This window comes from Panthera onca, chromosome F1, assembly GCF_046562875.1.
Source record: "Panthera onca isolate mPanOnc1 chromosome F1, mPanOnc1 haplotype 2, whole genome shotgun sequence".
Lineage (NCBI taxonomy): Eukaryota > Metazoa > Chordata > Mammalia > Carnivora > Felidae > Panthera > Panthera onca.
The window spans coordinates 25,900,745-25,923,590 of NC_138355.1; the positions used below are offsets into that span (position 1 = coordinate 25,900,745).

The 22,846-nt window shown below is 38.6% G+C and overlaps 1 protein-coding gene across 6 annotated transcripts in view; it reads right to left on the minus strand.

Moving 5' to 3' along the window:
- SWT1 (SWT1 RNA endoribonuclease homolog) overlaps positions 1 to 22,846 on the minus strand; it is a 111,829-nt gene that overhangs the window by 9,018 nt on the left and 79,965 nt on the right. For 2 of the 6 annotated variants that reach the window (XM_078441100.2, XM_060643693.3), the window contains exons 17-19: positions 19,741 to 19,807; positions 16,257 to 16,321; positions 3,893 to 3,993 (exon numbers count right to left, since the gene is read on the minus strand). In XM_078441100.2, the coding sequence (XP_078297226.2) occupies positions 3,893 to 3,993; positions 16,257 to 16,321; positions 19,741 to 19,807 (233 nt within the window). Of the gene's footprint in view, positions 1 to 2,974; positions 3,994 to 16,256; positions 16,322 to 19,740; positions 19,808 to 22,846 lie in introns of those variants that run through there. The other 4 variants (XR_009613456.3, XM_060643695.3, XM_060643696.3 and 1 more) reach the window with 4 other exon arrangements.

Genomic DNA, 22,846 nt, shown 5'->3' on the forward strand with positions numbered 1-22,846 from the left:
AACCTAATGTAGTTTAGCCCATGACCATCAGTCTACAGTAGAGTTGCAGAAGCTAAGTAAAGATTAGAACTCCTAAAGAATAGGATGTTAACACCAGTTTGAGTTAGCAGAACTGAGCCAAACAACTAGCTGGGGTCTGGGTGTCTACCACCTCACCTTCTAGTTTCATAGCTGATAACTGGGGTTGTTTTCACTGGAGTGGGTTTTTTTGGCAGGATAGCCAAAGAGCCGTCAATTGGGAGGCTGATTGGCCTGTCTAAATCAGCAAAGGGCTTTGGGTGGCATCACTTCCTGAGAGTGGAAGATGTGTTTGATTATTCAAAAGTGAAATCTATTTCTTAAAGAAGAGGTAAATTCATCCTCATGGAATGAAAAAAGTAGGCTTGAAAAGGGCTCCAAGGGGTGCCTGGGTGTCTCAGTTAAGTGTCCAGCTCCTGTTTTAGGCTCAAGTCATGATCTCACAGCTGGTGAGGTTGAGCCCACATCAGGCTCTGGGCTGACAGCTCAGGGCCTGCTTGAGATTCTCTCTACCCTCCCAGACTCACATGCTGGTGTGCGCGCGTGCTCGCGTGCTCTCTCTCTCTCTCTCTCAAATTAAATGTTAAAAAAAGGTGGGGGGGGGGGGATCTCCAACAGATAGGTGGGCTGGGGTGGAGCTGTCAAAAGGAGTATGAACAGTGACCTAGGCTCCAACCAAGACACCATCTAAATAAACCTGGATCAACCCTGAAAAGGTAAAAAGACTTCTGTTCTCTCTCAAGGTGATGGTCAAAAGATAAAGTAAATGAGCTTTAGGTCCCCTGTCTTTCAGGTGACAAAGTCCAAAATGGGAAAGTGAAATTCATCTGTTAAATTCTAGTCTGTGCAGTCCCAATTGCCTACTACAGGTCCTAACATTCCCAGTGGGGCACAACAGAAGCCAATTCTTTAAAAAAAAAATTTTTTTTTTTTAATGTTTATTTTTGAAAGAGACAGCATGAGTGAGGGAGGGACAGAGAGAAAGAAAGGGAAACACAGAATCTGAAGCAGGCTCCAGGCTCTGAGCTGTCAGCACAGAGCCCCATGCAGGGCTCGAACCCAGGAACTGTGAGATCATGACTTGAGGTGAAGTTGGATGCTTAACTGAGCCATCCAGGAGCCCCCAGCCCCAATTCTTAGAACCAGCATTCCTTTGGCCCAGAATGCTGGAATTGCTGGGGTGGCTACACCCAAAGGGTCCTCCCTAGTCCTCTCGGGAGAGAAGTAGATTCTGTTTTGTAACAGTAAGCTGGAAAAGTCTACTAATGTAAGATAGTGCCCATAACTTTGCTGAAATAATACTCCTGGATGGCCCTCATGAAGTTATCACCAACTCCTAAGGCCAAGGGAGCCCTTTCCCTGGTGTGACTTTGCTCATTTGTTCCTACTGGCATACATATGATGGCTTCCGCCCAAAATATGATAGCCATACATATTGAAGAATGGAGATTTTAGAACTGTAAGTTCCTCTCATAAGGATCTAATAATTCTTCCATTAAAACAAATGTGTTCTACAAGGTGGAGCTTATGATCCTTCTGTCAGCTGAGTTATTTCAATCCAGAGTGGGGGACCCAGAAAACGAGTAGAGGGTGGGGGAAAGGGATCCCTCACCTCCTGCATTGGACTATTAGAAAGTATAAAATTAAGATTAGAAAATACAGCAACAAAGAAAAACCTAACATTTTAAAAAAACATTAAACATTTTTAAAAGAAAGTTTATAAATCAAAAGAAAGAAGACTAGAAAGTCAGAACATCTTCACATCTCAAAATAAAAAATGAAAAAGGTTGAAGTAATTGACAAATTAATGTACACTGTAAAAGACACAGACTAAGATAAAGTCTACATGCATAAGAGTGAAATGTGTAGGGGCACCTGGGTGGCTCAGTCAACGTCCAACTCTTGGTTTCAGGTCAGGTCATGATCTCATGGTTCATGGGTTCAAGCCTTGCCTTGGGCTCTGCACTTCCAGCACAGAGCCTGCTTGGGAATCTTTCCTGTCTCTCTCTCTCTCTGCCCCTCCCTCCACCCCCCCAAACTTTTATTTTTTTATTTTTATTTTTTAGCATTTTAAAAATGTTATTTTTGAGAGGGAGAGTGCACGCAGGGGAGGGGCAGAGAGCCACAGAATCCAAAGCAGGCTCTAGGCTCCAAGCTGTCCACACAGAGCCTGATGCAGGGCTAGAACCCACAAAGTTGAGATCCTGACCTGAGCCAAAGTCGGACTTTTTACCAACTGTGCCACCCAAGCGCCCCTCAAACTTTTTTTAAAAAGTGAAATGTGTGGAAGCACACAGGTGACAGGAGTGAAATTTCCTAAAGATCACGACCTATGTTAAAAAGATAAGTGGGGGAGGGGCACCTGGGTGGCTCAGTCGGTTAACCGTCTGACTTTGGCTCAGGTCATGATCTCACCGTTCATGAGTTCAAGCCCCACCTTGGACTCTGTGCTGACAGCGCAGAGTCTGCTTGGATTCCTTCTCTCTCTCTGCCCCTCCCCTGCTCATGCTGTTTCTCAAACAAAAACAAAAAAAAATTTTTTTTAAATAAAAAGAGGGAAGAGGAGAGGGAGTTTACAAAGCAGAACCAAAACCCAGTAACAAACCAGAAGCAGTTGAAGGATAAAAATCTGAAAAAAAAAAAAAAAAAAAAACAAAAACCTGGAGGGGTGGGGAGGGCGATGCTTTTCTGGCTCCTCCAGGAAGAAAAGGAAAGAGAGCAGAGATCCTCTGGAAGCTTCTCATTCCACGGGGCTCGGCTCATATTCCTGATGGCATTTGAGCCCTAGGTAGAGCTGTGGCTTCCTATGCAAACATAAAGCTCGGCGGGGCCCTGCACAGATTGACACTGAGAATCCGGCATAGATTCTCTTGTATTGGGAGAGGGTCACTTTTATCATCATACCTTGTACACAGTTCAAGAAACACAATTTGGAAGTAAAATGAAAAGCAAAACCTTACTAAAAATAAAATTTATTGCTTTTTTGTAAAAAATAAATTAACATTTATCATAGAATACCAAATTAGATTTAATCTAATGTATTAACAAAAGCATAATATACTAAACAAGGATTTCCAATGTATAACTAAATAAGTTGATTAAACACTTGGTTTAGCTAGGGGCAAACGTTAGTCACTGCCACCTAATCCCATAAATCCATGCCTCTTCACATTTAAGGGAAGTCTGTTATAGGGGTCTCCTCTGCTTTTTCCATTAGAAATGCACTGAAAAGTGACAAACCTAGGGTAGAAGAAAAGAAACTATATAGTAAGCAGGAGCTGAAGTCAAAATTCTACTTTTATCACCTTGGGGGAAGTGGAAGGGATGTATGTTACGTTCACCAGGTCTAAATGGAAGATAGTGTGATCATAAAACAGCCCAGGGTAAGATTTCATTTGTGGAGCATGGTGAGCATGGCCATGTCCTAACTGTCCTATTTCTTTCTTGGGGTTTGGAAGTGTTTCTGGCCATGTACTCCTGTTTAGGGTTGAGAGAGATGCTAATGTTGTGCCCCTGGGCCTTCCACAGATGCCAAAGTGGCTCCTGCCCTAAGAGATTAAAAAAGACAGCTCTCCCTTCTTTAGACAGATTGGCTCAGTGTCAGGAGTAGAGGTAGGGAGGTATTGTCAACTGCAATGAGTTGAGTACACAGTTTATCCCACATTGGATGCATTAGGCTTTTTAGAACCTCAATGAGATTTTCAACAATAAGCAATCACCTTCTTGCACCTATGAGACATTTTTTTTTTTTTTTTTTACAAGACTTGGGTTTGACTCAAAAGGTTGATAGCCACTCTATTGTTCCTGAAGACAAATGCCATTCCTTTTAAGTTATAAATCAGGATTTAGGTCCTATAGTTAAGCATGTCCTCACACCATCCCCTGTTTTTGGCCTCCATATAGACAGATGCATTGCACTGCTGCATGGAATTTTCCATCTCGACCAGCTGGCGGCATCCAATGGTTAACTTTTCCCTAGAGGATAAAGAAATGTTAAATCACTGCAAGACGGCTAGTCAGATAGATGAAAAAATCTTGACAGGTTAACATGGATTTGAAATACATTCTTTGATAGTTGAAAGATTAAAATACCAAGAGAGTTATAGTTTCTTAGCACAGACAAAACAACATGAGAAGATAAGCACACAGTAGTAGCACAGATTCTCAGACAGCCAACATGGCGAGCTTGGTACAATTCCTAGAATTCAGGAGTAAGGGTTCCTATGGCAGACCTGCTGCCAACAAGCGCAGTCGGATGCCGAAAAATAGTCCTTGGAAACCAATTTGACAATAAACTTCATATATTGAAAAAAACAACAAAAAAAACCCAACAACAACAAAAAAACTTTACTGATAAAAAAAAAAAAAAAATAGTCCTTAGTATGGTCTCTGAAGGATTCTCCCAGCAGGAGATGGAGTGATGTTCCAGGGTTCTAATCCAAAGGGTAAAGCAGTGCTAGAGCCTAGATCACACATCTTTGTCTTATTTGGTTTGAGAATTAAAGAACAGGTAGCCTGGAGGATACTACGAGATGTAATGGAGCAGCAATGGGAAACTGACAGAGCTTCAACTCTCTATTTTATTTATTTTTATTATATATATTTTCAGAGCTTCAACTCTTAAAAAAAAACTGCTAAACTAACAAATGGATATTAACTAATGACTCTCAAGCAGCGATGGGACACAGGGAGTAATGGCTGACTCAAAATTTTACTTCAGACTAAGCCTAGCTGGTCTGTCATTAGCTGACTTGGGCTCACAAACTGTGGGATCTGTAAGTCATCAGAGCACCAATCCATTACATCTGGTGTCTAGGGTCGTGCAAAACTATTTAAATCTACTGGGAGATGGTCTATAGAAGCTCACGAAGAATATCCGGCATCTAGCAAGCATCTGGCACATTAGGTGTTTGAGAAAGGACGGGTTTTTAAGTGTAAATTACACTGTTATTACTTCCTTGGCTTCTAAGATCATCTCTGGGCCATCTCCATGGTGTTGGGGAGGACCACTAGCCACCTCCCTGCACTGTCCCCCTGCCCCATGGATCCCTTGATGTAGGATACAAAGGAAAAAGAAGTCAGCTGGAACTCAGGGATTAGGATGAGAGGGAGTAGGGATGGCACAAGTACACACCCCACATTCTGAGCAGCCTCACTTCCTCAAGATGTGTGGTTTCTCTGACACTGACTAAAACCTGACTTTTGGTTTTGTGTTACTCTAGTCCTGTTTCCTATATTTGCAGTGCTTAAAATTAGAGTTGTGTTGCTTTCAATTCTTCACAACTACTCAGAAGATGATTTCTGGAAGAGCCTAGGAGATCCCAAAAGAGGAGAGATGTAAATGTTTTCTCATAAACTTAAAAATGAAACAAAAATGGCAGGCCCCATTCCTGCTCTTGGTGATTTATTCCACATTTGGGGGGTGGGGGGAAACACTCCCTTAATAACTAGATTTTGAATCTAGTCGTGTCTCTTGTCTTCTTTCCCCTCCTCTCACAGTTAAGAGGGGAGCTGTCTCCTCTTTTGATCTTCTTCATCTCTGTGGGTCAGCTTTCTGTGGATTATCACCTTACAGACTCTCTCTGCTGCAGTGAGCTGTCATTGCTTATCAGTAAGCAAAAGTACCACGTGTTTTTCCTATATTATGATAGGAATTCTTAAGTTCCTTTTTCCGAGGGCTTATGGAGAAGGGCAGAATAACAGATGTGGGGGCACCTTAACACCTTTCTGTGCCATTCTGCAGCATTTCTGTGAGTCATATCATGTTAGCTTTCACCAAGTTGTGACAATGCTCACAATCATGAAAGGTAGCCCATTTCATATTTGCTCTTAATTTCTAGGAAGTTCTTCCTTTACACTAGGCCTAAAAAAACCTCCATTTTCTGACCTGAGTGGCCTAAGTTAAAAAAAAAAAAAAAAAGTCATTATCTAATAGCACAAATATTTTATGTCCCTTGTAGTGATCCTATTTCTCTTTTGCAAACTAAACAATCCCAACTCCTAATAGGTTCTGGAACAGAGATCAAGACTGGAGGTTGCTTCTAGTTTTGTGATTCTATATTGCTCATGAGATTTTTGTAAAACTTCTATTTCTCTAAATTGTCCTATCATAGTATCAAACTTGCTTTGACCAAATCTCAGCTAGGTCGAAATAAACTGGAAATTCAATCAAATCAATTTAAAAATATTTTCAGTGGTTATTTGATTCATTTCCATGGCTAATTTGGTCAAAACAGCATGGGAGTAGTGAACTTCAGTGATCTAATTACAATATTGGATGCAGTTTTTCTAAAATTCTTTCTAGGTACAAGAAGAAAGTCTACAATGGATATGTTTTACAGCTCTATGAACTTTTCTATTTATTTGCTGTATGTATCTCAAATGAAAGAAAAGTGGAATACAATGTAATGCTAATATAAAAACAGTACAGGGCCCGGGTGGCTCAGTCGGTTGAGCGTGCAACTCTTGATTTCAGCTCCTGTCATGATCCCAGGATGGTGGGATCAAGTCGTGTCAGGCTCTGTGCTAAGCATGGAGCCTGCTTAAGATTCTCTCTCGCTATCACTATCTCTCTCTCTCTCTCTCTCTCTCTCTCTCTCTCTCCCTCCCTCCCTCCCTTCGCTCCTTTACCCCGCTCTTGTGGATGCTCTAAAAAATAATAATAATAAAAACAAATAAAAACAGTATATGATAGCTAACCTCATATTCAATGGTGAAATACTAAAAGCTTTTCCCTAAAATCGGCAATAAGATAAGGACGCCCATGTTCACCACTTCTATTCAACACTGTACTGGAAGTTCTAGGAGCACAATTAGGCACAAAACAAATCATAAGCATACAAACTGTAAACAAAGAAGTGAAATTCTCTATTTACAGATCCTAAAGAATCCACAAAATAACTGTTAGAACTAATAAATTAATTCAGTGAAGTTGCAAAATAAAAGATCAACACACAAAAAAATCAGTTGTATTTCTATATACTAGAAATGAACAATTAGAAGAGGAAATGAGGGTGCCTGGGTGGCACAGTTGGTTAAGCGTCAAACTCTTGATTTTGGCTCAGTTCATAATCTCACAGTCATGAGATTGAGCCCCATGTGGGGCTCTGTGCTGACAGTGTGGAATCTGCTTGGGATTCTCTCTCTCTGTCCCATTCTCCACCTCCCCTGCTTGCCTGCACTCTCTCAAAATAAAATAAACAAAATTTAAAAAGGAAAGGAAATTAGGAAAACAATTCCATTTATAATAGCATGAAAAAGATTAAAATACTCAGAAATAAGTTTAATTGAAGAAGCACAAACTTGTACACTCTAAAAAACACAAAACATTGCCAAAAGAAATTAAAGACCTAAATTAGTGGCATCCCATGTTTATGGATTGGAGGACAATGATAATAACTCCCGAAAGCAATCTACATGGCCAATGCAATCCCTATCAAAGTCCCAATAATATTTTTTTTGCAAAAACTGATCCTAATATTCACACAGAATTGCAAGGGACCCCAAATAGTCAAATCCTGAAAAAGAAAAACAATGTTCAGAGGACTCACTCTTCCCAATTTTGAAAACTCAATACAAAGCAACTTTAAGAAAAATTTTCTTTTAATGTTTATTTTTGAGAGGGAGAGAGAGACAGAGAGCGCAAGCAGGAGAGGGGTAGAGACAGAGGGAGACACAGAATCCGAAGCAGGCTCCAGGCTCTGAGCCATCTGCACAGAGCCCGACACAGGGCTCGAACTCACAAGCTGTGAGATCATGACCTGAGCTGAAGTCGGCCGTTCAACCAACTGAGCCACCCAGGCGCCCCATAAAGCAACTTTAATCAAAACAGTGGCACTGGCATAAAGACAGACATACAGACCAATGGAACAGAAATAAAGTCCAGATATAAATCTCACCTACATGGTTGACTGATTTTCAACAAGGGTGCCAAGAACATTCAATGGGAAAAATGATCTCTTCAACATTTGGTGCTAGCACAACTTGACATCCAGATGCAAATGAAGTCAGACCCTTACCTCACAACATATACAAAAATTAACTCAAAAATGCATCAGTGACCTAACTGTAAGAGCTAAAACTATAAAATTCTAAGAAAAACACATTGGGGTAAATCTTCATGACCTTAGCTTTGGCAATGGATTCTTAGGTATGATGCCAAAAGCCTAAGCAACACAAGAAAAAACACATAAACTGGACTTCATCAAGTTAAAAACGTGTGTGTGTCAAAGGACACTATCAAAAAAGTGAAAAGACAATGTACGGAATGGGAGAAAATACTTGCAAATTATACATCTGATAGGGTCTAGTACTCAGAACGGGTGACATGTCAGGCTGCCAGGTGCCAAGGTGGTTAATGAAGACAATGAGCCAAACTGAAAGTAAAATCAACATTATTCACTTACTGCAACACTGCAAATCAGAGACAAAATTAAAGGTGCCAGCTCCCTAGTACTCCATTTTTTCTCGTAGAATGGCACTGGGTGAGGGTCAGATGGTACGCAGGGCAGACAGGGGCTACCATCTCACTGCTGCTAAGGATCCCTAAACTAAGGCTCCTGCCTGTTCACGGACCCATGGGGCTAAGGGGCAGGGAGGGTGGAGGTCTCAGTTCATTCAGGCTGCTGTAACAAAACACCACAGACTGGGTGGTTTAGAGACAACAGAGATTTATTTCTCACAGTTCTGGTGGCTGGTAATCCAAGATCAAGGCACCAGTATGGTCACATTCTGGTGAGAGCCCTCTTTTAGAAGAGCATTAATCCTATTCATCAGGGCTCTACCCTCATGACCTAATCACCTCCCAAAGGCCCCACCTTCTAAGAAGATTACATTGGGCAATAGGATTTCAACATATGAATTTTAGGGAGTGGGAGGATATAAACATTCAAAACATAGCAAAGGAGAAGAGTGAGGAGTAGGAAAGCATGGAGTCAGAATGGGGAAAAATACCTCAGCCAAGGCTTCCAAAAGTCGCAGCTGAAGTGCCTGAGAGGTGCCTCAGCCAACATCCCCAATAAGGTGGCCTCCAAATGAAAACTGCCCAGGCTAGGAATGCAGACATGCGTGGAGGCTCGCGGGCAGGCGGTCTGAGCATTGCCCACAGCTGCCTCTAGAAGAGTGCAGTACACTCTTCTAGAAGAGAGTATACCCAATCTGGTATGGGGAAGGCAGCTTCCCAAAGGAGCCTGCCAGACAAAGTCTTAGAACTGCCTATAGGCAGGCGTGAAAGATCACACATAGGATTCTGGCCTAGATCCAGATTCCCCATAAAGACTTCTTGTAACTCAACAACAGAAAGCAAACAACCCAATGAAAAATGGGCACAAGACCTGAGTAGACATTTCTCCAAAAAAGACAGACAGCCAATAGGCACATGGAAAGATGCTCCACATCATTAGGAATTAGGGAAATACAAATAAGAATCACAACGAGAGCATACTTCACATTCATCTGGACAGCCTTCATCAAAAAAAAAAAAAAAAAAAAAAAGGAAAATAAATTTTGTCAAAATTTGGAAAAACTGGAACCCTCATCTACTGCTATATTGCTGGTGGGAAGGTAAAAATAGTGTAGCTGTTATGAAAAAAAGGCAGTAGTTCCTCCAAAAGTTAAACACAGGATTCCACTCTTAGATATACACCCCCCAAAATTTGAAAGAACTAGAAGAATTCAAACGAATACTTGTACACAAATAGCAACACTATTCACCACAGCCAAAAAGTGAAAACAACCCAAATGTCCATCAACAGACAAGTGGATAAACAAAATGTGGTCTGTCCATACAATGGGACATCATGCAGCCATAAAAAGGAGTGAAGTATTGATTGATAAATACTACAGTGTAGATGAACCTCAAAAATATCATGCTAAGTGAAAGAAACCAGACACAAAAGGTCATATGTTGTAGGATTCTGCTTATAAGAAACATTCAGAATAGAGAAATCTATAGAGACAGAACGCAGACTAGAGATTGCCAGGGTCTGGGGGAAGGGGAGAACACACACTGACTGCTTAATGTGTACTGAATTTCCCTCTGGAATGATGGAAATGTCTTGGAACTAGAGAGGATTGCACAACACAGTGAATGCACTAACTGCCCCTGAATTGTACACTTTAAAATGGGTGTTAATTCCATTATGTGAATTTTATCTCAATTAAAAAAAGAAAAAAAACTATACATTTATTTTATAATATCTTCTGTCACAAATAATGAGTCAAATTTACTGCAAAGTATTACTGAATCAATAGACACAAAAAACAGCGTCCCTTTCTAATTAAAGCAGAAGCATCAAAGGTGTAAATTTGGTTTTGAGATTATTTTTCTCTAAGGCTTTTTTCTATCTGAGGCTTCTTGGACAGACCAGGTCATTAATTTAGTGCAGGGATTCTCAAACTTTAATGTTTCCTGGAGGGATGGGTAACACAGATTGCTGGGCTCCACCCCAGAGTTTCCGATTCAGAAGGTCCATGGTAGAGCCTTACTAGTTTGATTTCTTGCAAGTTCCCAGGTGAGGCTGACACTCAAGTTAAGAAACCATGCTTGTGTGAACCACAATTCTAATGTGATCTGGAAGATACTACCACGGAGTTGATTCCTGGCATCAGAAAGCAGTAATTCCCAAAAGCACCTGCCCCAAGGGAAAAAAACAGCTTCTGACCCAGATGCTAGGTTAGGCAGCATATTGTTTGGATATGCCAGTTACTTTATGAGGCTGATGTCGCAAACTAATTTGCATTTCATACAGACAAAATGACCACAGAGGCCTGCCTCGCAAACATGCTGGAACACACTGCCCAAGAGCTTTCAAGGCAAAGTGAACTACATGCTGTTCCTAACTTATTTCTCATACATATAAAAGATATCACCCAGGATATCTGTTTGGTCATCTATTTGATAATCTCATTAATTTACCATCCTGGATTTTCTGAGCAGGCTCCTCGTCTGCTCAGGGTAAGCAATGCTCAGACCTCACTGGCAAGCCCAAAAGCTCTGCTGAAGACTCTACAAACTTATTTATAGATAAAACACAAACATATTTATAAACTTATTTATAAACACCAAGGTTCTGTCTGCCTTGTCATGGAATTCAACTTTTGATCAAAGCTACTTTCAATCTGAAACCTTAACTCCTTGCTTTATCAGAACCTAGGAAATAGTTTTCTGTTCTTGAAAAGGAATTTAATGACTTCCCTATTGCAGTAAGTGTGGTAAGGGGTACATCAGCAGTGTCCTCCTTTGCAACTAATACTTTATAAATGAAAAAAACCAGATTAATAAATTCAGGCAATGTAAGTAATCATTTTCCTCAGCATTCCAGAAAGTGGTCAGCTATATGTAAGTCAAATCCTTCTGTTTTCACCAGGAAAACTCTGCTTCCTTTCATCTGGTGCATTTGGCTCTGTGTCTAGTACGAACCACGGAAACCGAAAGAACCTCTCTCTTTTGGCAGCTTATTTAAAAACTGTGAGCTGTGGAGCACATGTGAGGCTAGTATGAGAGCTACTGATCACTGTAGAGACAGCAATTTCAAAACAAACCACAGAGTAACAACTCTAAAAGCTACTAACCAAAAGCCTTCTAAGCAACAACCACCACTTTTCAGTGCATTCAAGAGATTGGATATATTCCATTTCTCTTCAAAATTATCCTTTTGGGTGTAAGAGGGAGCTTATTAATTAATATTGTAGTTCAAATCCCTGGCATAAGACGACTTAGAAGAAAAAAATAGGTACAACTACTTTAACTCTGAACATTCAACTTTGACCCCAGTACAAACCCATAAAAAAGAACTCCCAACTATTCCAATGGTAAAGTGAAGTCAAAAAAATTTTAGACACCTGACTGGAACCATCCTGCAAGGAACTCTGCCTTCTAAGTTATCCACAGTGAGCTTTTCTATACCTTCAAAAATATGTCCAAGGTTGACAAACATTATATATTTTTTAAGCTTTGATTTCAATTCTAGTTAACACACTGTTATATTAGCTTCAGGTGAACAAGATAGTGATTCAACAATCCCATACATCACCTAGTGCTCATCATGACAACTGCACTCCTTAATCTCCATCATCTATTTCACTCATCCCCCACCCCTCCTTTCTGGTAACCATCAGTTTGTTCTCTATAGTTAATAGTCTGTTTCTTGCTTTGTCTCTCATTTTTTTCCCTTTGCTCATTTGTTTCTTAAATTCCACATGAGTGAAATCATATGGTATTTGTCTTTCTCTGACTGACTGATTTAGCTCAGGATTATACTCTCTAGCTCCATCCATGTCCTTGCAAATGGTAACACTTCATTTTTTTTATGGCTGAATAATATTCCTTTTCATATGTGTGTGTGTGTGTGTGTGTGTATGTATGTGTATACACACACACACATACACACACACACACACACACACACACCCCAAATCTTCTTCATCTATCCATCAATCAGTGGACACTTAGGCCGTTTCCATATCTTGGCTATTGTAAAGAATGCTGCCATACACATAGGGGTGGTGCATGTATCCCTCTGAATTAGTGTTCTTATATTCTTTGGGTAAATACCCAGTAGTGCAATTACTGGATTGTAGGGCAGTTCTATTTGTAACTTTTTCAGGAACTTCCATGTGGCATTCCAGAATGGCTGCACTAGTTTGCATTCCCACCACCAGTGTACAAGTGTTCCTTTTTTCCCCACATCCTTGATAATACCTGTTGTTTATTGTATTTATTTTAGCCATTCTGACAGGTGTGGGGTGATACTTCACTGTAGTTTTGATATGCATTTCCCTGAGTGATGTTGAGCATCTTTTCATGTGTCTGTTGGCCATCTGGAGGTATTCTTTGGAGAAATGTCTGTTCTTGTCTTCTGCCCATTTTTAAATTGAATTCTTTGTTTTGGGGGGTATTGAGTTTTAGAAGTTCTTTATATACTTTGGATACTAATCCTTTATCAGATACGTCGTTTGTAAATATTTTCTCCCAAGTAAGTTGCCTTTTAGTTTTATTCATTGTTTCCTTTGCTGTCAGAAGCTTTTTATTTTGATGTAGTCCCAATAGTTTATTTTTGCTTTTGTTTTCCTTGCCTCAGGAGACCTATCTAGAAAAAAGCTGGTAAGGCCAATGTCAGAGAAATTGCTGCCTGAGCTCTCTTCTAGAATTTTAATGGTTTCCTGTCTCACATTTAGGTTTTTAATCCATTTTGAATTTATTTTTGTGTATGGTGTAAGAAAGTGGCCCAGTTTCATTTTTCTGCATGTCGCTGTCCAGTTTTCCCAACACCACTTGTTGACGAGACTTTTTCCCCATTGGATGTTCTTTCCTGCTCTGTCGAAGGCTAACTGACCACAGAGTTGTAGGGTCATTTCTGGGTTTTCTGTTCTGTTCCATTGATCTGTATGTCTATTTCTGTACCAGCACCATACCGTCTTGATCACTACAGCTTTGTAATATACCTTGAAGTCAGGAACTGTGATACCTCCAGCTCTGCTTTTATTTTTCCAAGATTGCTTTGGCTATTCAGGGTCTTTTGTGGTTCCATACAAATTTTAGAACTGTTTGTTCTAGTTCTAGGGAAAATGCCATTGGTATTTTGATAGGGATTGCATTAAATGTATAAATTGCTTTGGGTAACATAGACATTTAACAAATTTGTTCTTCCAAACCAGGAGCATGGAATGTCTTTCCATTTGTTTGTGTCATCTTCAATTCCTTTCAACACTGTTTTATAGTTTTCAGAGTAAAGGTCTTTCACCTCTTTGGTTACGTTTATTCAGAGGTATCTCATAGTTTACGATGCAACGGTAAATGGGATGGTTTTCTTAGTTTCTCTTTCTTCTTATCATTAGTGTATAGAAATGCAACAGATTTCTGTATACTGATTTTGTATCCTGTGACTTTACTGAATTCATTTACCAGTTCTAGAAGTTTGTTGGTGGAATCTTTAGGGTTTTCTATATAAAGTATCATGCCGTCTGCAAATAACTAAAGTTTGACTTCTTCCTTACTTACTGGGATGCTTTTTATTTCTTTCTGTTGCCTGATTGCTTTGGCTAGGACTTCCAGTACTATGTTTCATAAAAGTAAGAAAAGTAGACATCCCTGTTTTGTTCCTGACAAGGAATGATCATATGGTTCTTATCCTTTCTCTTACTGGTGTGATGTATCATGTTGATTGATTTGTGAATATTGAACCACCCTCCGAACCTAAGAATAAATCCTACTTGATTGTGGTGAATGATTTTTCTTAAAGTATTGAATTTTGCAGACATTATATTTTTGACACAAATGTCATGTACACAAACCTTTCTGTGGCCTATTTGTGAAGTTCTATCATAAGAGTATAACTGATTGACACTCTAAAGATTAAAGTTAGAAAAAAAATTGTTTTCACCCACCTCCAGCTACAACGGACATGCCCAATAATTTTTCTTGGAAAAATTACTTTGATGTTAACACTGTCATTGCACCTGCTCATGAAGTTTTGTAACAACACAGGTACATGTGCAAGTTAAAACTAGCAAATAAACTGGTTTAGTGATAGAAATGGCATATTACACAGCAGTGAAAGTACAGTCAGTTTTGCTACAGCACTTGTTTTGAACACACGAATTTGTTCCAACACCACTGCTATATTAAAGAATTTGAGCATGATGCAAATTTCACATTTTCTTACATCCAACAGTGATGAACAGAGAAAACTGTACTCAGCCAAACCAAGCTACTTAGGAATACACAAAACACACACCTGCACACACTTTAAACACGTACCAGTGCCTCATTCACATTTGGTGTGGCAACTTTACATTCAACTTCAGACAACCCTCCCTCCACCACACTGCATGAACCCACAAGCTGCAACCCTTCCAAGGACCACTTCACTTCCCCATGCAAACCTCAGCTTTTTTTCAAGGAAAAGTGTCAGATTTTTTTTTTTATCACATTCATATATTTCTTAACCACGTAACAGGTGTAAAACTGATACGACTTTGATTAGGTTCCTTTTTTTTTTCAAATAGCTTTCTTATTAAGTTTTTGAGTGATGTGCCTCAGTCCATTTTTCCCAAGAGCCCTTTTCTTGCTTGACTTTGCACGGCACAAAGGTGATCATTTGGAATGAATATGTTATGCCATAACAGAACTATTAGCAAGCCAACTACTGCTCCATGCCTCAACATGGATAATTTTCAAAAGTCAAAAAATAATAGCAGGGGACGGGAGGCGGGGAGTATGAGACAGAGGGCAACACTAATTGCATTAAGTGAGTTTTTGCTCCTCATGAATTTGTTTGCCGGGGCTCAGGATTAGAGGGCTTCACATATACACCTTGAATATTAAAGAATCAGATTTTCTACTCCTTCCCCTTTATTACACATGAATGCAATAAACAAAATTATTTTTTAAAAGAACATATATGATACTATTACGTACATAAACAGATGAAATTGATCAACATATATTTACTGATACATATACCCATAAAGATGAGAATTATAAACACAAATCTCTGAGGAGAGGATAAAAGGGAGGATATACACAGAGATGGGTAAAGGTCTGTTTTGTCAACTGAAGGGTAGGCGTGAGTAGTTTTTATACTAGTTATTCTTTGAAACATGGTGTGGGGAAAATAAGGGGCTGTGAGGTCAAAGGGGTCAAAGCTATTTTCATAATAAGACAAAGACATGATTTGCCTTTTGCATTCTCATTCTTGCAAGAATGTACAACAGTTTTCCAGTGGTACATGACATTATCATCAAAGCAAACTCCATTCAAAAGCAACTACGAGAACCCATCTGTCTTCAATTAAACCAGATGTTAAGAGACTTGCAAAGTGTAGAACCTCACTCTTTTTGTTTGGGAAAAATTATTTTCATAATTATATGTTCCTATCTTAACATGTAATTAATTAGTTATTATTTTGAAATGAATGTTTAAAAAATTTTCAATTCTAATTTATAATACAGCAAATAGAGATGACCTACATAAACGAGACAAAATTTTGTAAAATATAAAGGAGTCCTCAGGCCAAAAAATTTGAGAGCCACATTAAACCTTATACCTGCTTTTATATATGCGCGCGCACACACGCACAGAGCTCTTTTGTATGTATGAACTATTTCATATTAATAAAGGTAAAATAAAATCAGAGTGTAGTAAAGACATAAAGAGAATCTTCTGCCAACACATCAAGTGGAGCCATGTACGGTAAAAGCTGATGACAACCGTGTATCTAAATACAGATGGGACTTACCGATACTCAGTCTGTGAGACACAATCATAAAGTTCCTGGGCAGTGAATTGGACATTTTTATTTACCTGAAAAGAACCAAGATGTAGTTACTTAAAATGCATATGAAGTCAAATGAGCAGAAAGAGCACAATTAGAGTGACCCATATTCTGAGAGAGAATGTCAAGTTTCCAGCGTTCGCATAAAAACAGCAGGAACAATCAGAAGTTTGGTGATCACAATGCTAGGCTAACACCGAACTATGTGTAAAAATACTAGTCCTGTAGTTACAACTTAATCTGTTCAAAGAACCAGAAGTGATCTATGGTTCTGGGGTTAGTGGAATTGAGTATTAGAATTAAGTATCATTTTGTAGATCAAGTGGAAAGAAAAAAATGTGTTCTCCATCAAACACTAAATTCTACTACTACTGGCTCTTATCAATAGATTCAGGCTTCAGGGTGCCTGGGTGGCTCAGTTGGTTAAGCACCGGACTTCAGCTCAGGTCATGATTTCGCAGTTCACAGGTTCAAGCCCAGCATCAGGCTCTGTGCTGACAGCTCAGAGCCTGGAGCCTGCTTCAGATTCTGTTTCTCCCTCCCTCCCTCCCTCCCTCTCTCTCTCTCTCTCTCTCTCCCCTTCCCCCACTCTCACTCTGTCTCTCTCTCTCTATATCAAGAGTAAATAAACATCTTAAAAAAAAATAGATTCAGCCTTCAACTAGCCTAGCATTTTAGAAGTTTTTTTTTTTTTTAATTTTTTTTTTTTAACGTTTATTTATTTTTGAGACAGAGAGAGACAGAGCATGAACGGGGGAGGGGCAGAGAGAGAGGGAGACACAGAATCGGAAGCATGCTCCAGGCTCTGAGCCATCAGCCCAGAGCCCGACGCGGGGCTCGAACTCACGGACCGTGAGATCGTGACCTGAGCTGAAGTCGGACGCTCAACTGACCGAGCCACCCAGGCGCCCCTAGAAGATTTCTAATGCACACATTCAATATTTCGTTTCTAAAAAAAAAAGCACAAGTTTTTAAAGAAGTTAAAATAATTCTATTTAAAGGACTGAAGCAGATCTGGGGTCACATAAGTAGACTATTTTAAAGATTTTATTTACTTTTTTTAAGGTTTTTTTTTTTTTATTTTTGAGAGAGACAGACAGCATAAGCGGGAGAAGTGCAGGGCGGCGGGGGGACAGAGGATCTGAAGCGGGCTCCATACTGTTTCCATGCTATCGGCAGAGAGCCCCATGCAGGGCTCAAACTCATGAGCCAGGAGATCACAACCTGAGCCGAAGTCAGATGCTAACTGACTGAGCCACCCAGGCACCACTATTTATTTACTTTTCAAGTAATCTCTACACCTAACGTGGGGCTCGAACCTACAACCCCAAGATCAAGAGTCTCATGCTCTACTGACTGAGCCAGCCAGTTGCCCCAGGTAGACATTTTTATTTTAATTTTTTTAACGTTTATTTATTTTTGAGACAGAGAGAGAGTGAGACACAGAAGCCCAAGAAGGCTCCAGGCTCCAGGCTCTGAGCTGTCAGCACAGAGCCCGACACAGGTCTCGAACTAGTGAACCATGAGATAATGACCTGAGCCGAAGTCGGCCGCTTAACCAACTGAGCCACCTGGGTGCCACCCGCCCCCTGCAAGGTAGACTATTTTAAAAGTAGAAGCAACCATATCTTGTTTATATCCTGAACATTAGAAATAACTCAAGCTGAAAGAAAAAATTATTCAACTCTAACAACACCTGAATATTATAGTTGACCCTTACTGAAGAGCCTTCACTTTCATTTAAATACTAAGTTTATAAACTGTTGGGAAAGGTCTATTTAGGAAAAAGTTTGATTTACAGACATTTTCTAAAGAAATGTCTTTTTCACACTATCAAGCTAATATGCTTAAACTAATAATATTAATAATTAAACTAATAATATATTTAAACTAATATGTTTAAGTTCACAAATATCACAATTCAGATATAATTTACAATACTATAAATACAAGTCATTGATCATACAAAGATTAGTCATGACACACTTGGAGCACACAGTCAGTGACTGAATTCTATATTTTTTGAGGCTTACTATTGATTTAGGTTATATTCTACTCATGTGCAGGGAGTCTGGAAATTTCCAGAATCTGGAAATTAATAGAAATTCTTTCTTTTTTTAATGTTTACTTATTTTTGAGAGAGAGAAAGAGACAGAGAGAGACAAGAGCACAAGCAGGAGAGGGGTAGAGAGAAAGGGAGACACAGAATCTGAAGAAGGCTTCAGGCTCTGAGCTGTCAGCACAGAGCCTGACGCGGGGCTTGAACCCACGAACCGTGAGATCAGGACTTGAGCTGAAGTTGGATGTTTAATAGACTGAGCCACCCTGGTGTCCGAGAGATTCTTTTTCTCAGATAACTCAAATAGCACAGTGCCTAAATTTTCAAAAATTGTGTATCAGTGATGGAAAACACAACTCTTTCTATAAAATAGGTAACACCATTGAACACTTACTCTGTGTCTGGTACTGTTTGGGGCACTTCATATATGTTAAATTATTTAGTCTTTACAAGAATATCTATAATTTATCTACTGATGTTATTCCCACTTTACAGATGAAGAAACTAAGGCAAAGAGAACTAAATAACTCTTTTTGAGCACACAGTTAACAAGGGGTAGAACCAACATTTGAACACAGGTAGTTTGATCCCAGCATGTGTTCTTTGTATGTTACATCCAAAAAGTTAAATAAAGAGCAAACCAGAAATAAAAGGGAATATATTTTAAAAAGTTTAACTCTATAAGAGATGTGAGACTTGAATGTCACATTCCTTCACTTAGAACATTAAAAAAAAAAATTACACACACACACACACACACACACACACACACACACACACGAAAAGAAAGAACGTTCAGGAACATGGGCAAACAAACTGAAGATCTACAGAATACTTTCCCTGGATCAGCACTGATGGGGAAAGCCTTCAAGTTACGTGACAAACTACATCAGAGTCACACCTCTAAGCTCCACCACCAGGGCCTATGCTGCTGCTACAGAGGAAACGAAATTATAGCTTTCCTTTTCCCTGATCACCGGCTCTCAAACAGAGGTGATGCTTTCTCGCGAGGGGCCGCTGGTGTATGCCAGCTGAGTGAGGTGTACTCACAATGACTCAGATATTGGGATTTAGCAGCTGAGGAGCAGAGATGCTAAATACCCACAGTGTTCCACACAATGATGAAATGACCTGTCCAAAATGTCAACAGCACCCCTAATGACAAACAATTCTGTGTTGGACAAAGTGTAGGATTATAGAACTCTATGTTTTTACTTCAAGAGTGAAAGAAAAAGTTTAATAGGTCTTTGACAAACTCCTGTGGTATTTAAGAATGTAAAGCAAATGTCAGTTAAATAGAATTCTGTCGCATTTTAGAATTCTACCATGTTTATAGTAAAACTTGCTTATGGTGGAAATACGATAAACAAGTCAAAATATTTCTCATACCTCATACTTGACTAGGAAGTTATAGAGGGTCTCAACATCTTGAAAATTACTGTTAGGGGCCAAAATCCTAAAAAATAAAATAAAAACAAAGGAATGGGAATGAATGATTAAAAAAATAACACCTTGAACTTTTCCTCAAAATATATCCATACTGTGAGATAATTTATTGTAGGATAAGCTTATTAAAATGTTCACAAACTTTTTGGTTTTTATTTATCCACTAAAAATGATAAAACCATCAGTTTAATTCAACACATCACTTTATTAAAATTTTTTTGCTTATTTATATTGATACTTGCATCACCATTTAATCAACAGCCATAAGCATTCTTACATGAAATTTACCTTTTGAGTTACATTAATACATATTTCTCAAAAGGTAGATAGAAATGGAAGGTGCATTTAAACTCCACACCTTCTAAGCAGCAGGTAATGCTTGAAGAGTTCCCACAGAAATGTTCAACCAATCCAAGTGGACAATTGATTAAACTATCAGGCACATAAAAGAAATCCTAATAAAATATTTCTGACTAAAGTCAAATAATACTATTTGAACTATCAGCCTAGTATTCTATGAAAAAGCATGAGTAATCAGAGTATGTCCATTGCTGAAAATAATACTGATTCATAAAGTAACAATGGAAAGGAACATAAATAACATAAAAATATAAGTATGTAAATAACAGAAACATAAAAACAACAGATGAGAACAAGGGAAAATAAAAATAAAGAAGGAAATGAAAGAACATGTTTCTCCATCTAGCATTAAAGTATCCACTCTTATTTTTTTATACTAAGGATTTTTGAACCCTTTCAGGTTGAAGCCTTTTTTTTTCTTCTGGAAAAAAAAAGAAAAGAAGGAAAACAGTCCTTTCATTATGGTATAGTGATGATGGGCCTTGCCTGCCTGCCTACATTTTCTAGCTGTGTGACCTCGGGGGAGTTGTGACTTCTTTGCCTTCATGTGTTAAATGAGGATGGTAATAGTCCTCACTTCATAGTATTCTTATCAGAATTAAATGAGTTCCTTAAGAAAAAAAGCCTTTATAACAGTGTCTGATAGACAGCCAGCACTATATATATTATCAATTATAATAGTAACATAACTATTACCTTCTAATAGTTTCAGGCCACAGAGTAACTGCACAATGATCTAACTAATGAGAAATCAAGCCACCTCAATTAATTCTTAAAATCCAAGTGCCTTTTACTTACAATGTCTGAGGTCCTCACATCCTTGCCAACGCTTGATACCTTCGGACTTCAGAGTTAACTGATCTCAATAACATTAATCAGACCTTTACACGATTTGGCTTTTATTAGACTTGTGGGAAAGCTTTCATAAATCATTTTTCAGGGTACAAATTTTTAAAGGGGCTAGCTATACTCTGGAGGAGAAACATACAGAATACAAAAATCTGCACAAGAATAATAGTTTCATGGAAAAAAAAACTTTTTTCTCCCAACAAGTAATTTTAAAATACAAATAATCTCTGGTTGAGTGTCCTACTCTTGATTTCAGCTCAGGTCATGATCTCACGGTTTGTGAGTTCAAGCCCCATGTCTGCTATTAGCACAGAGACTGCTTGGGATTCTCTCTCTCTCTCTCTCTCTCTGCCCCTCCCCCACTTGCACTTGCTCTCTCTTTCTCTCTCTCAAAATAAATAAACAAAATTTAAAATACAAATAATCTCCTAATCAAAAAAAAAAGGTGGGGAGAGAGAAGGATAGTACATGAGGGAGAGTCCATAATTTCCTTTAAACAACGAAAACAAAGCAATCTAAATAAACTAATCTTTCAGAAAGGCAACGGAAGAAAATAACATGTCCTACTTTTGTAACCAAATGTAAACAAACTATCAGCAATGTGGAATAATTTACATCTATTCATTTTATAGTTCTGGATTATTTCCAATAAAGATGGTAAGAAAATTAGATGAAACAAGATGTTTTATATTAAAAGCCTTAAAAATTCCAAGCCAATATCACAGAAGAAAGTACTTTACCAGAGAATAAAATGAACATTTCTTTGTCCTGAAATACTTCACAGAAAACCTGGTTTTAGGTAAATTAGTCATTTATCTATAGCAACAAGTCCTACCCAAAGTAAGAAATAAAGAAAATAATTACATCATCCTAGTTTTCTAATTAGCAACAAATTGAAACAATTTTAAACTCTCAACTTGGTTTTGTTTTCTTTTCAACAGTTTTACTGAGGTACAGTTTACATACCATAAATTCATTCATTTAACAACTCAATGATTTTTAGTAAGTTTACAGAGCTGTACAACGATCACCACGATCCAATTTCAGAATTTCCTTTACCCCAAACAGTTTCCTACTGCCCACGTGCAGTCACTTTCTGTTCTCGCCTCCAATCCCAGCTCCAGGCAGACACTAATCTACCTTCTGTCCTTATAGTGTGGACTTTTTGGACTACATTGTTTTCTCAGTTTGTAAGTTCTGTCCCTCTTATCATTACAAAGCACAGCTGTGACTATAAATGATATCACACTATAATTCAGAGTCCAGTGGATGAGTCAAAATCTAGTGAATAACGGCTAAACCCCACAATGTATTTGGTAAGTATAAAAAAGCAAGATGCATACCAAAGATGCCCAAAAGCAGAACAAGAGACCCTTTATTCTCTCATTCAGCAAATATTTGGGATCCACTACGAGCCAAGCTCTGCTCCAGGCTCTTGGATACATCAGCGAACAAAAAGACAAAGACACATGGTAGACCAATGCATCAGAACTCTAAAGGGCTTGTGAAAGAAAAAAAATCCCGACCAAGCACAGGAAGATAATGAAGGAAGAAAAATATCTCATTGTTATGCATTTGACAATCTCTTTCCACTTGTTAATTGCTACTTGTAAACAAACAAGTTTCTAGTGATGAAACACAGGAATTTTAAGTTTCTAAGGAAGAAGTCATTTGCTCCAAATATAAAGATTTGATTATCTCTAAATATCACAAAATTATATTCTAATGAAGAAAGGTATATTGGTATGTCAGCATCATTCACAGATATATTACTTTTATCAGACTAAAACTACACATACTATTATTTTAAACTAGGATATACATTACAAGATTCATTATA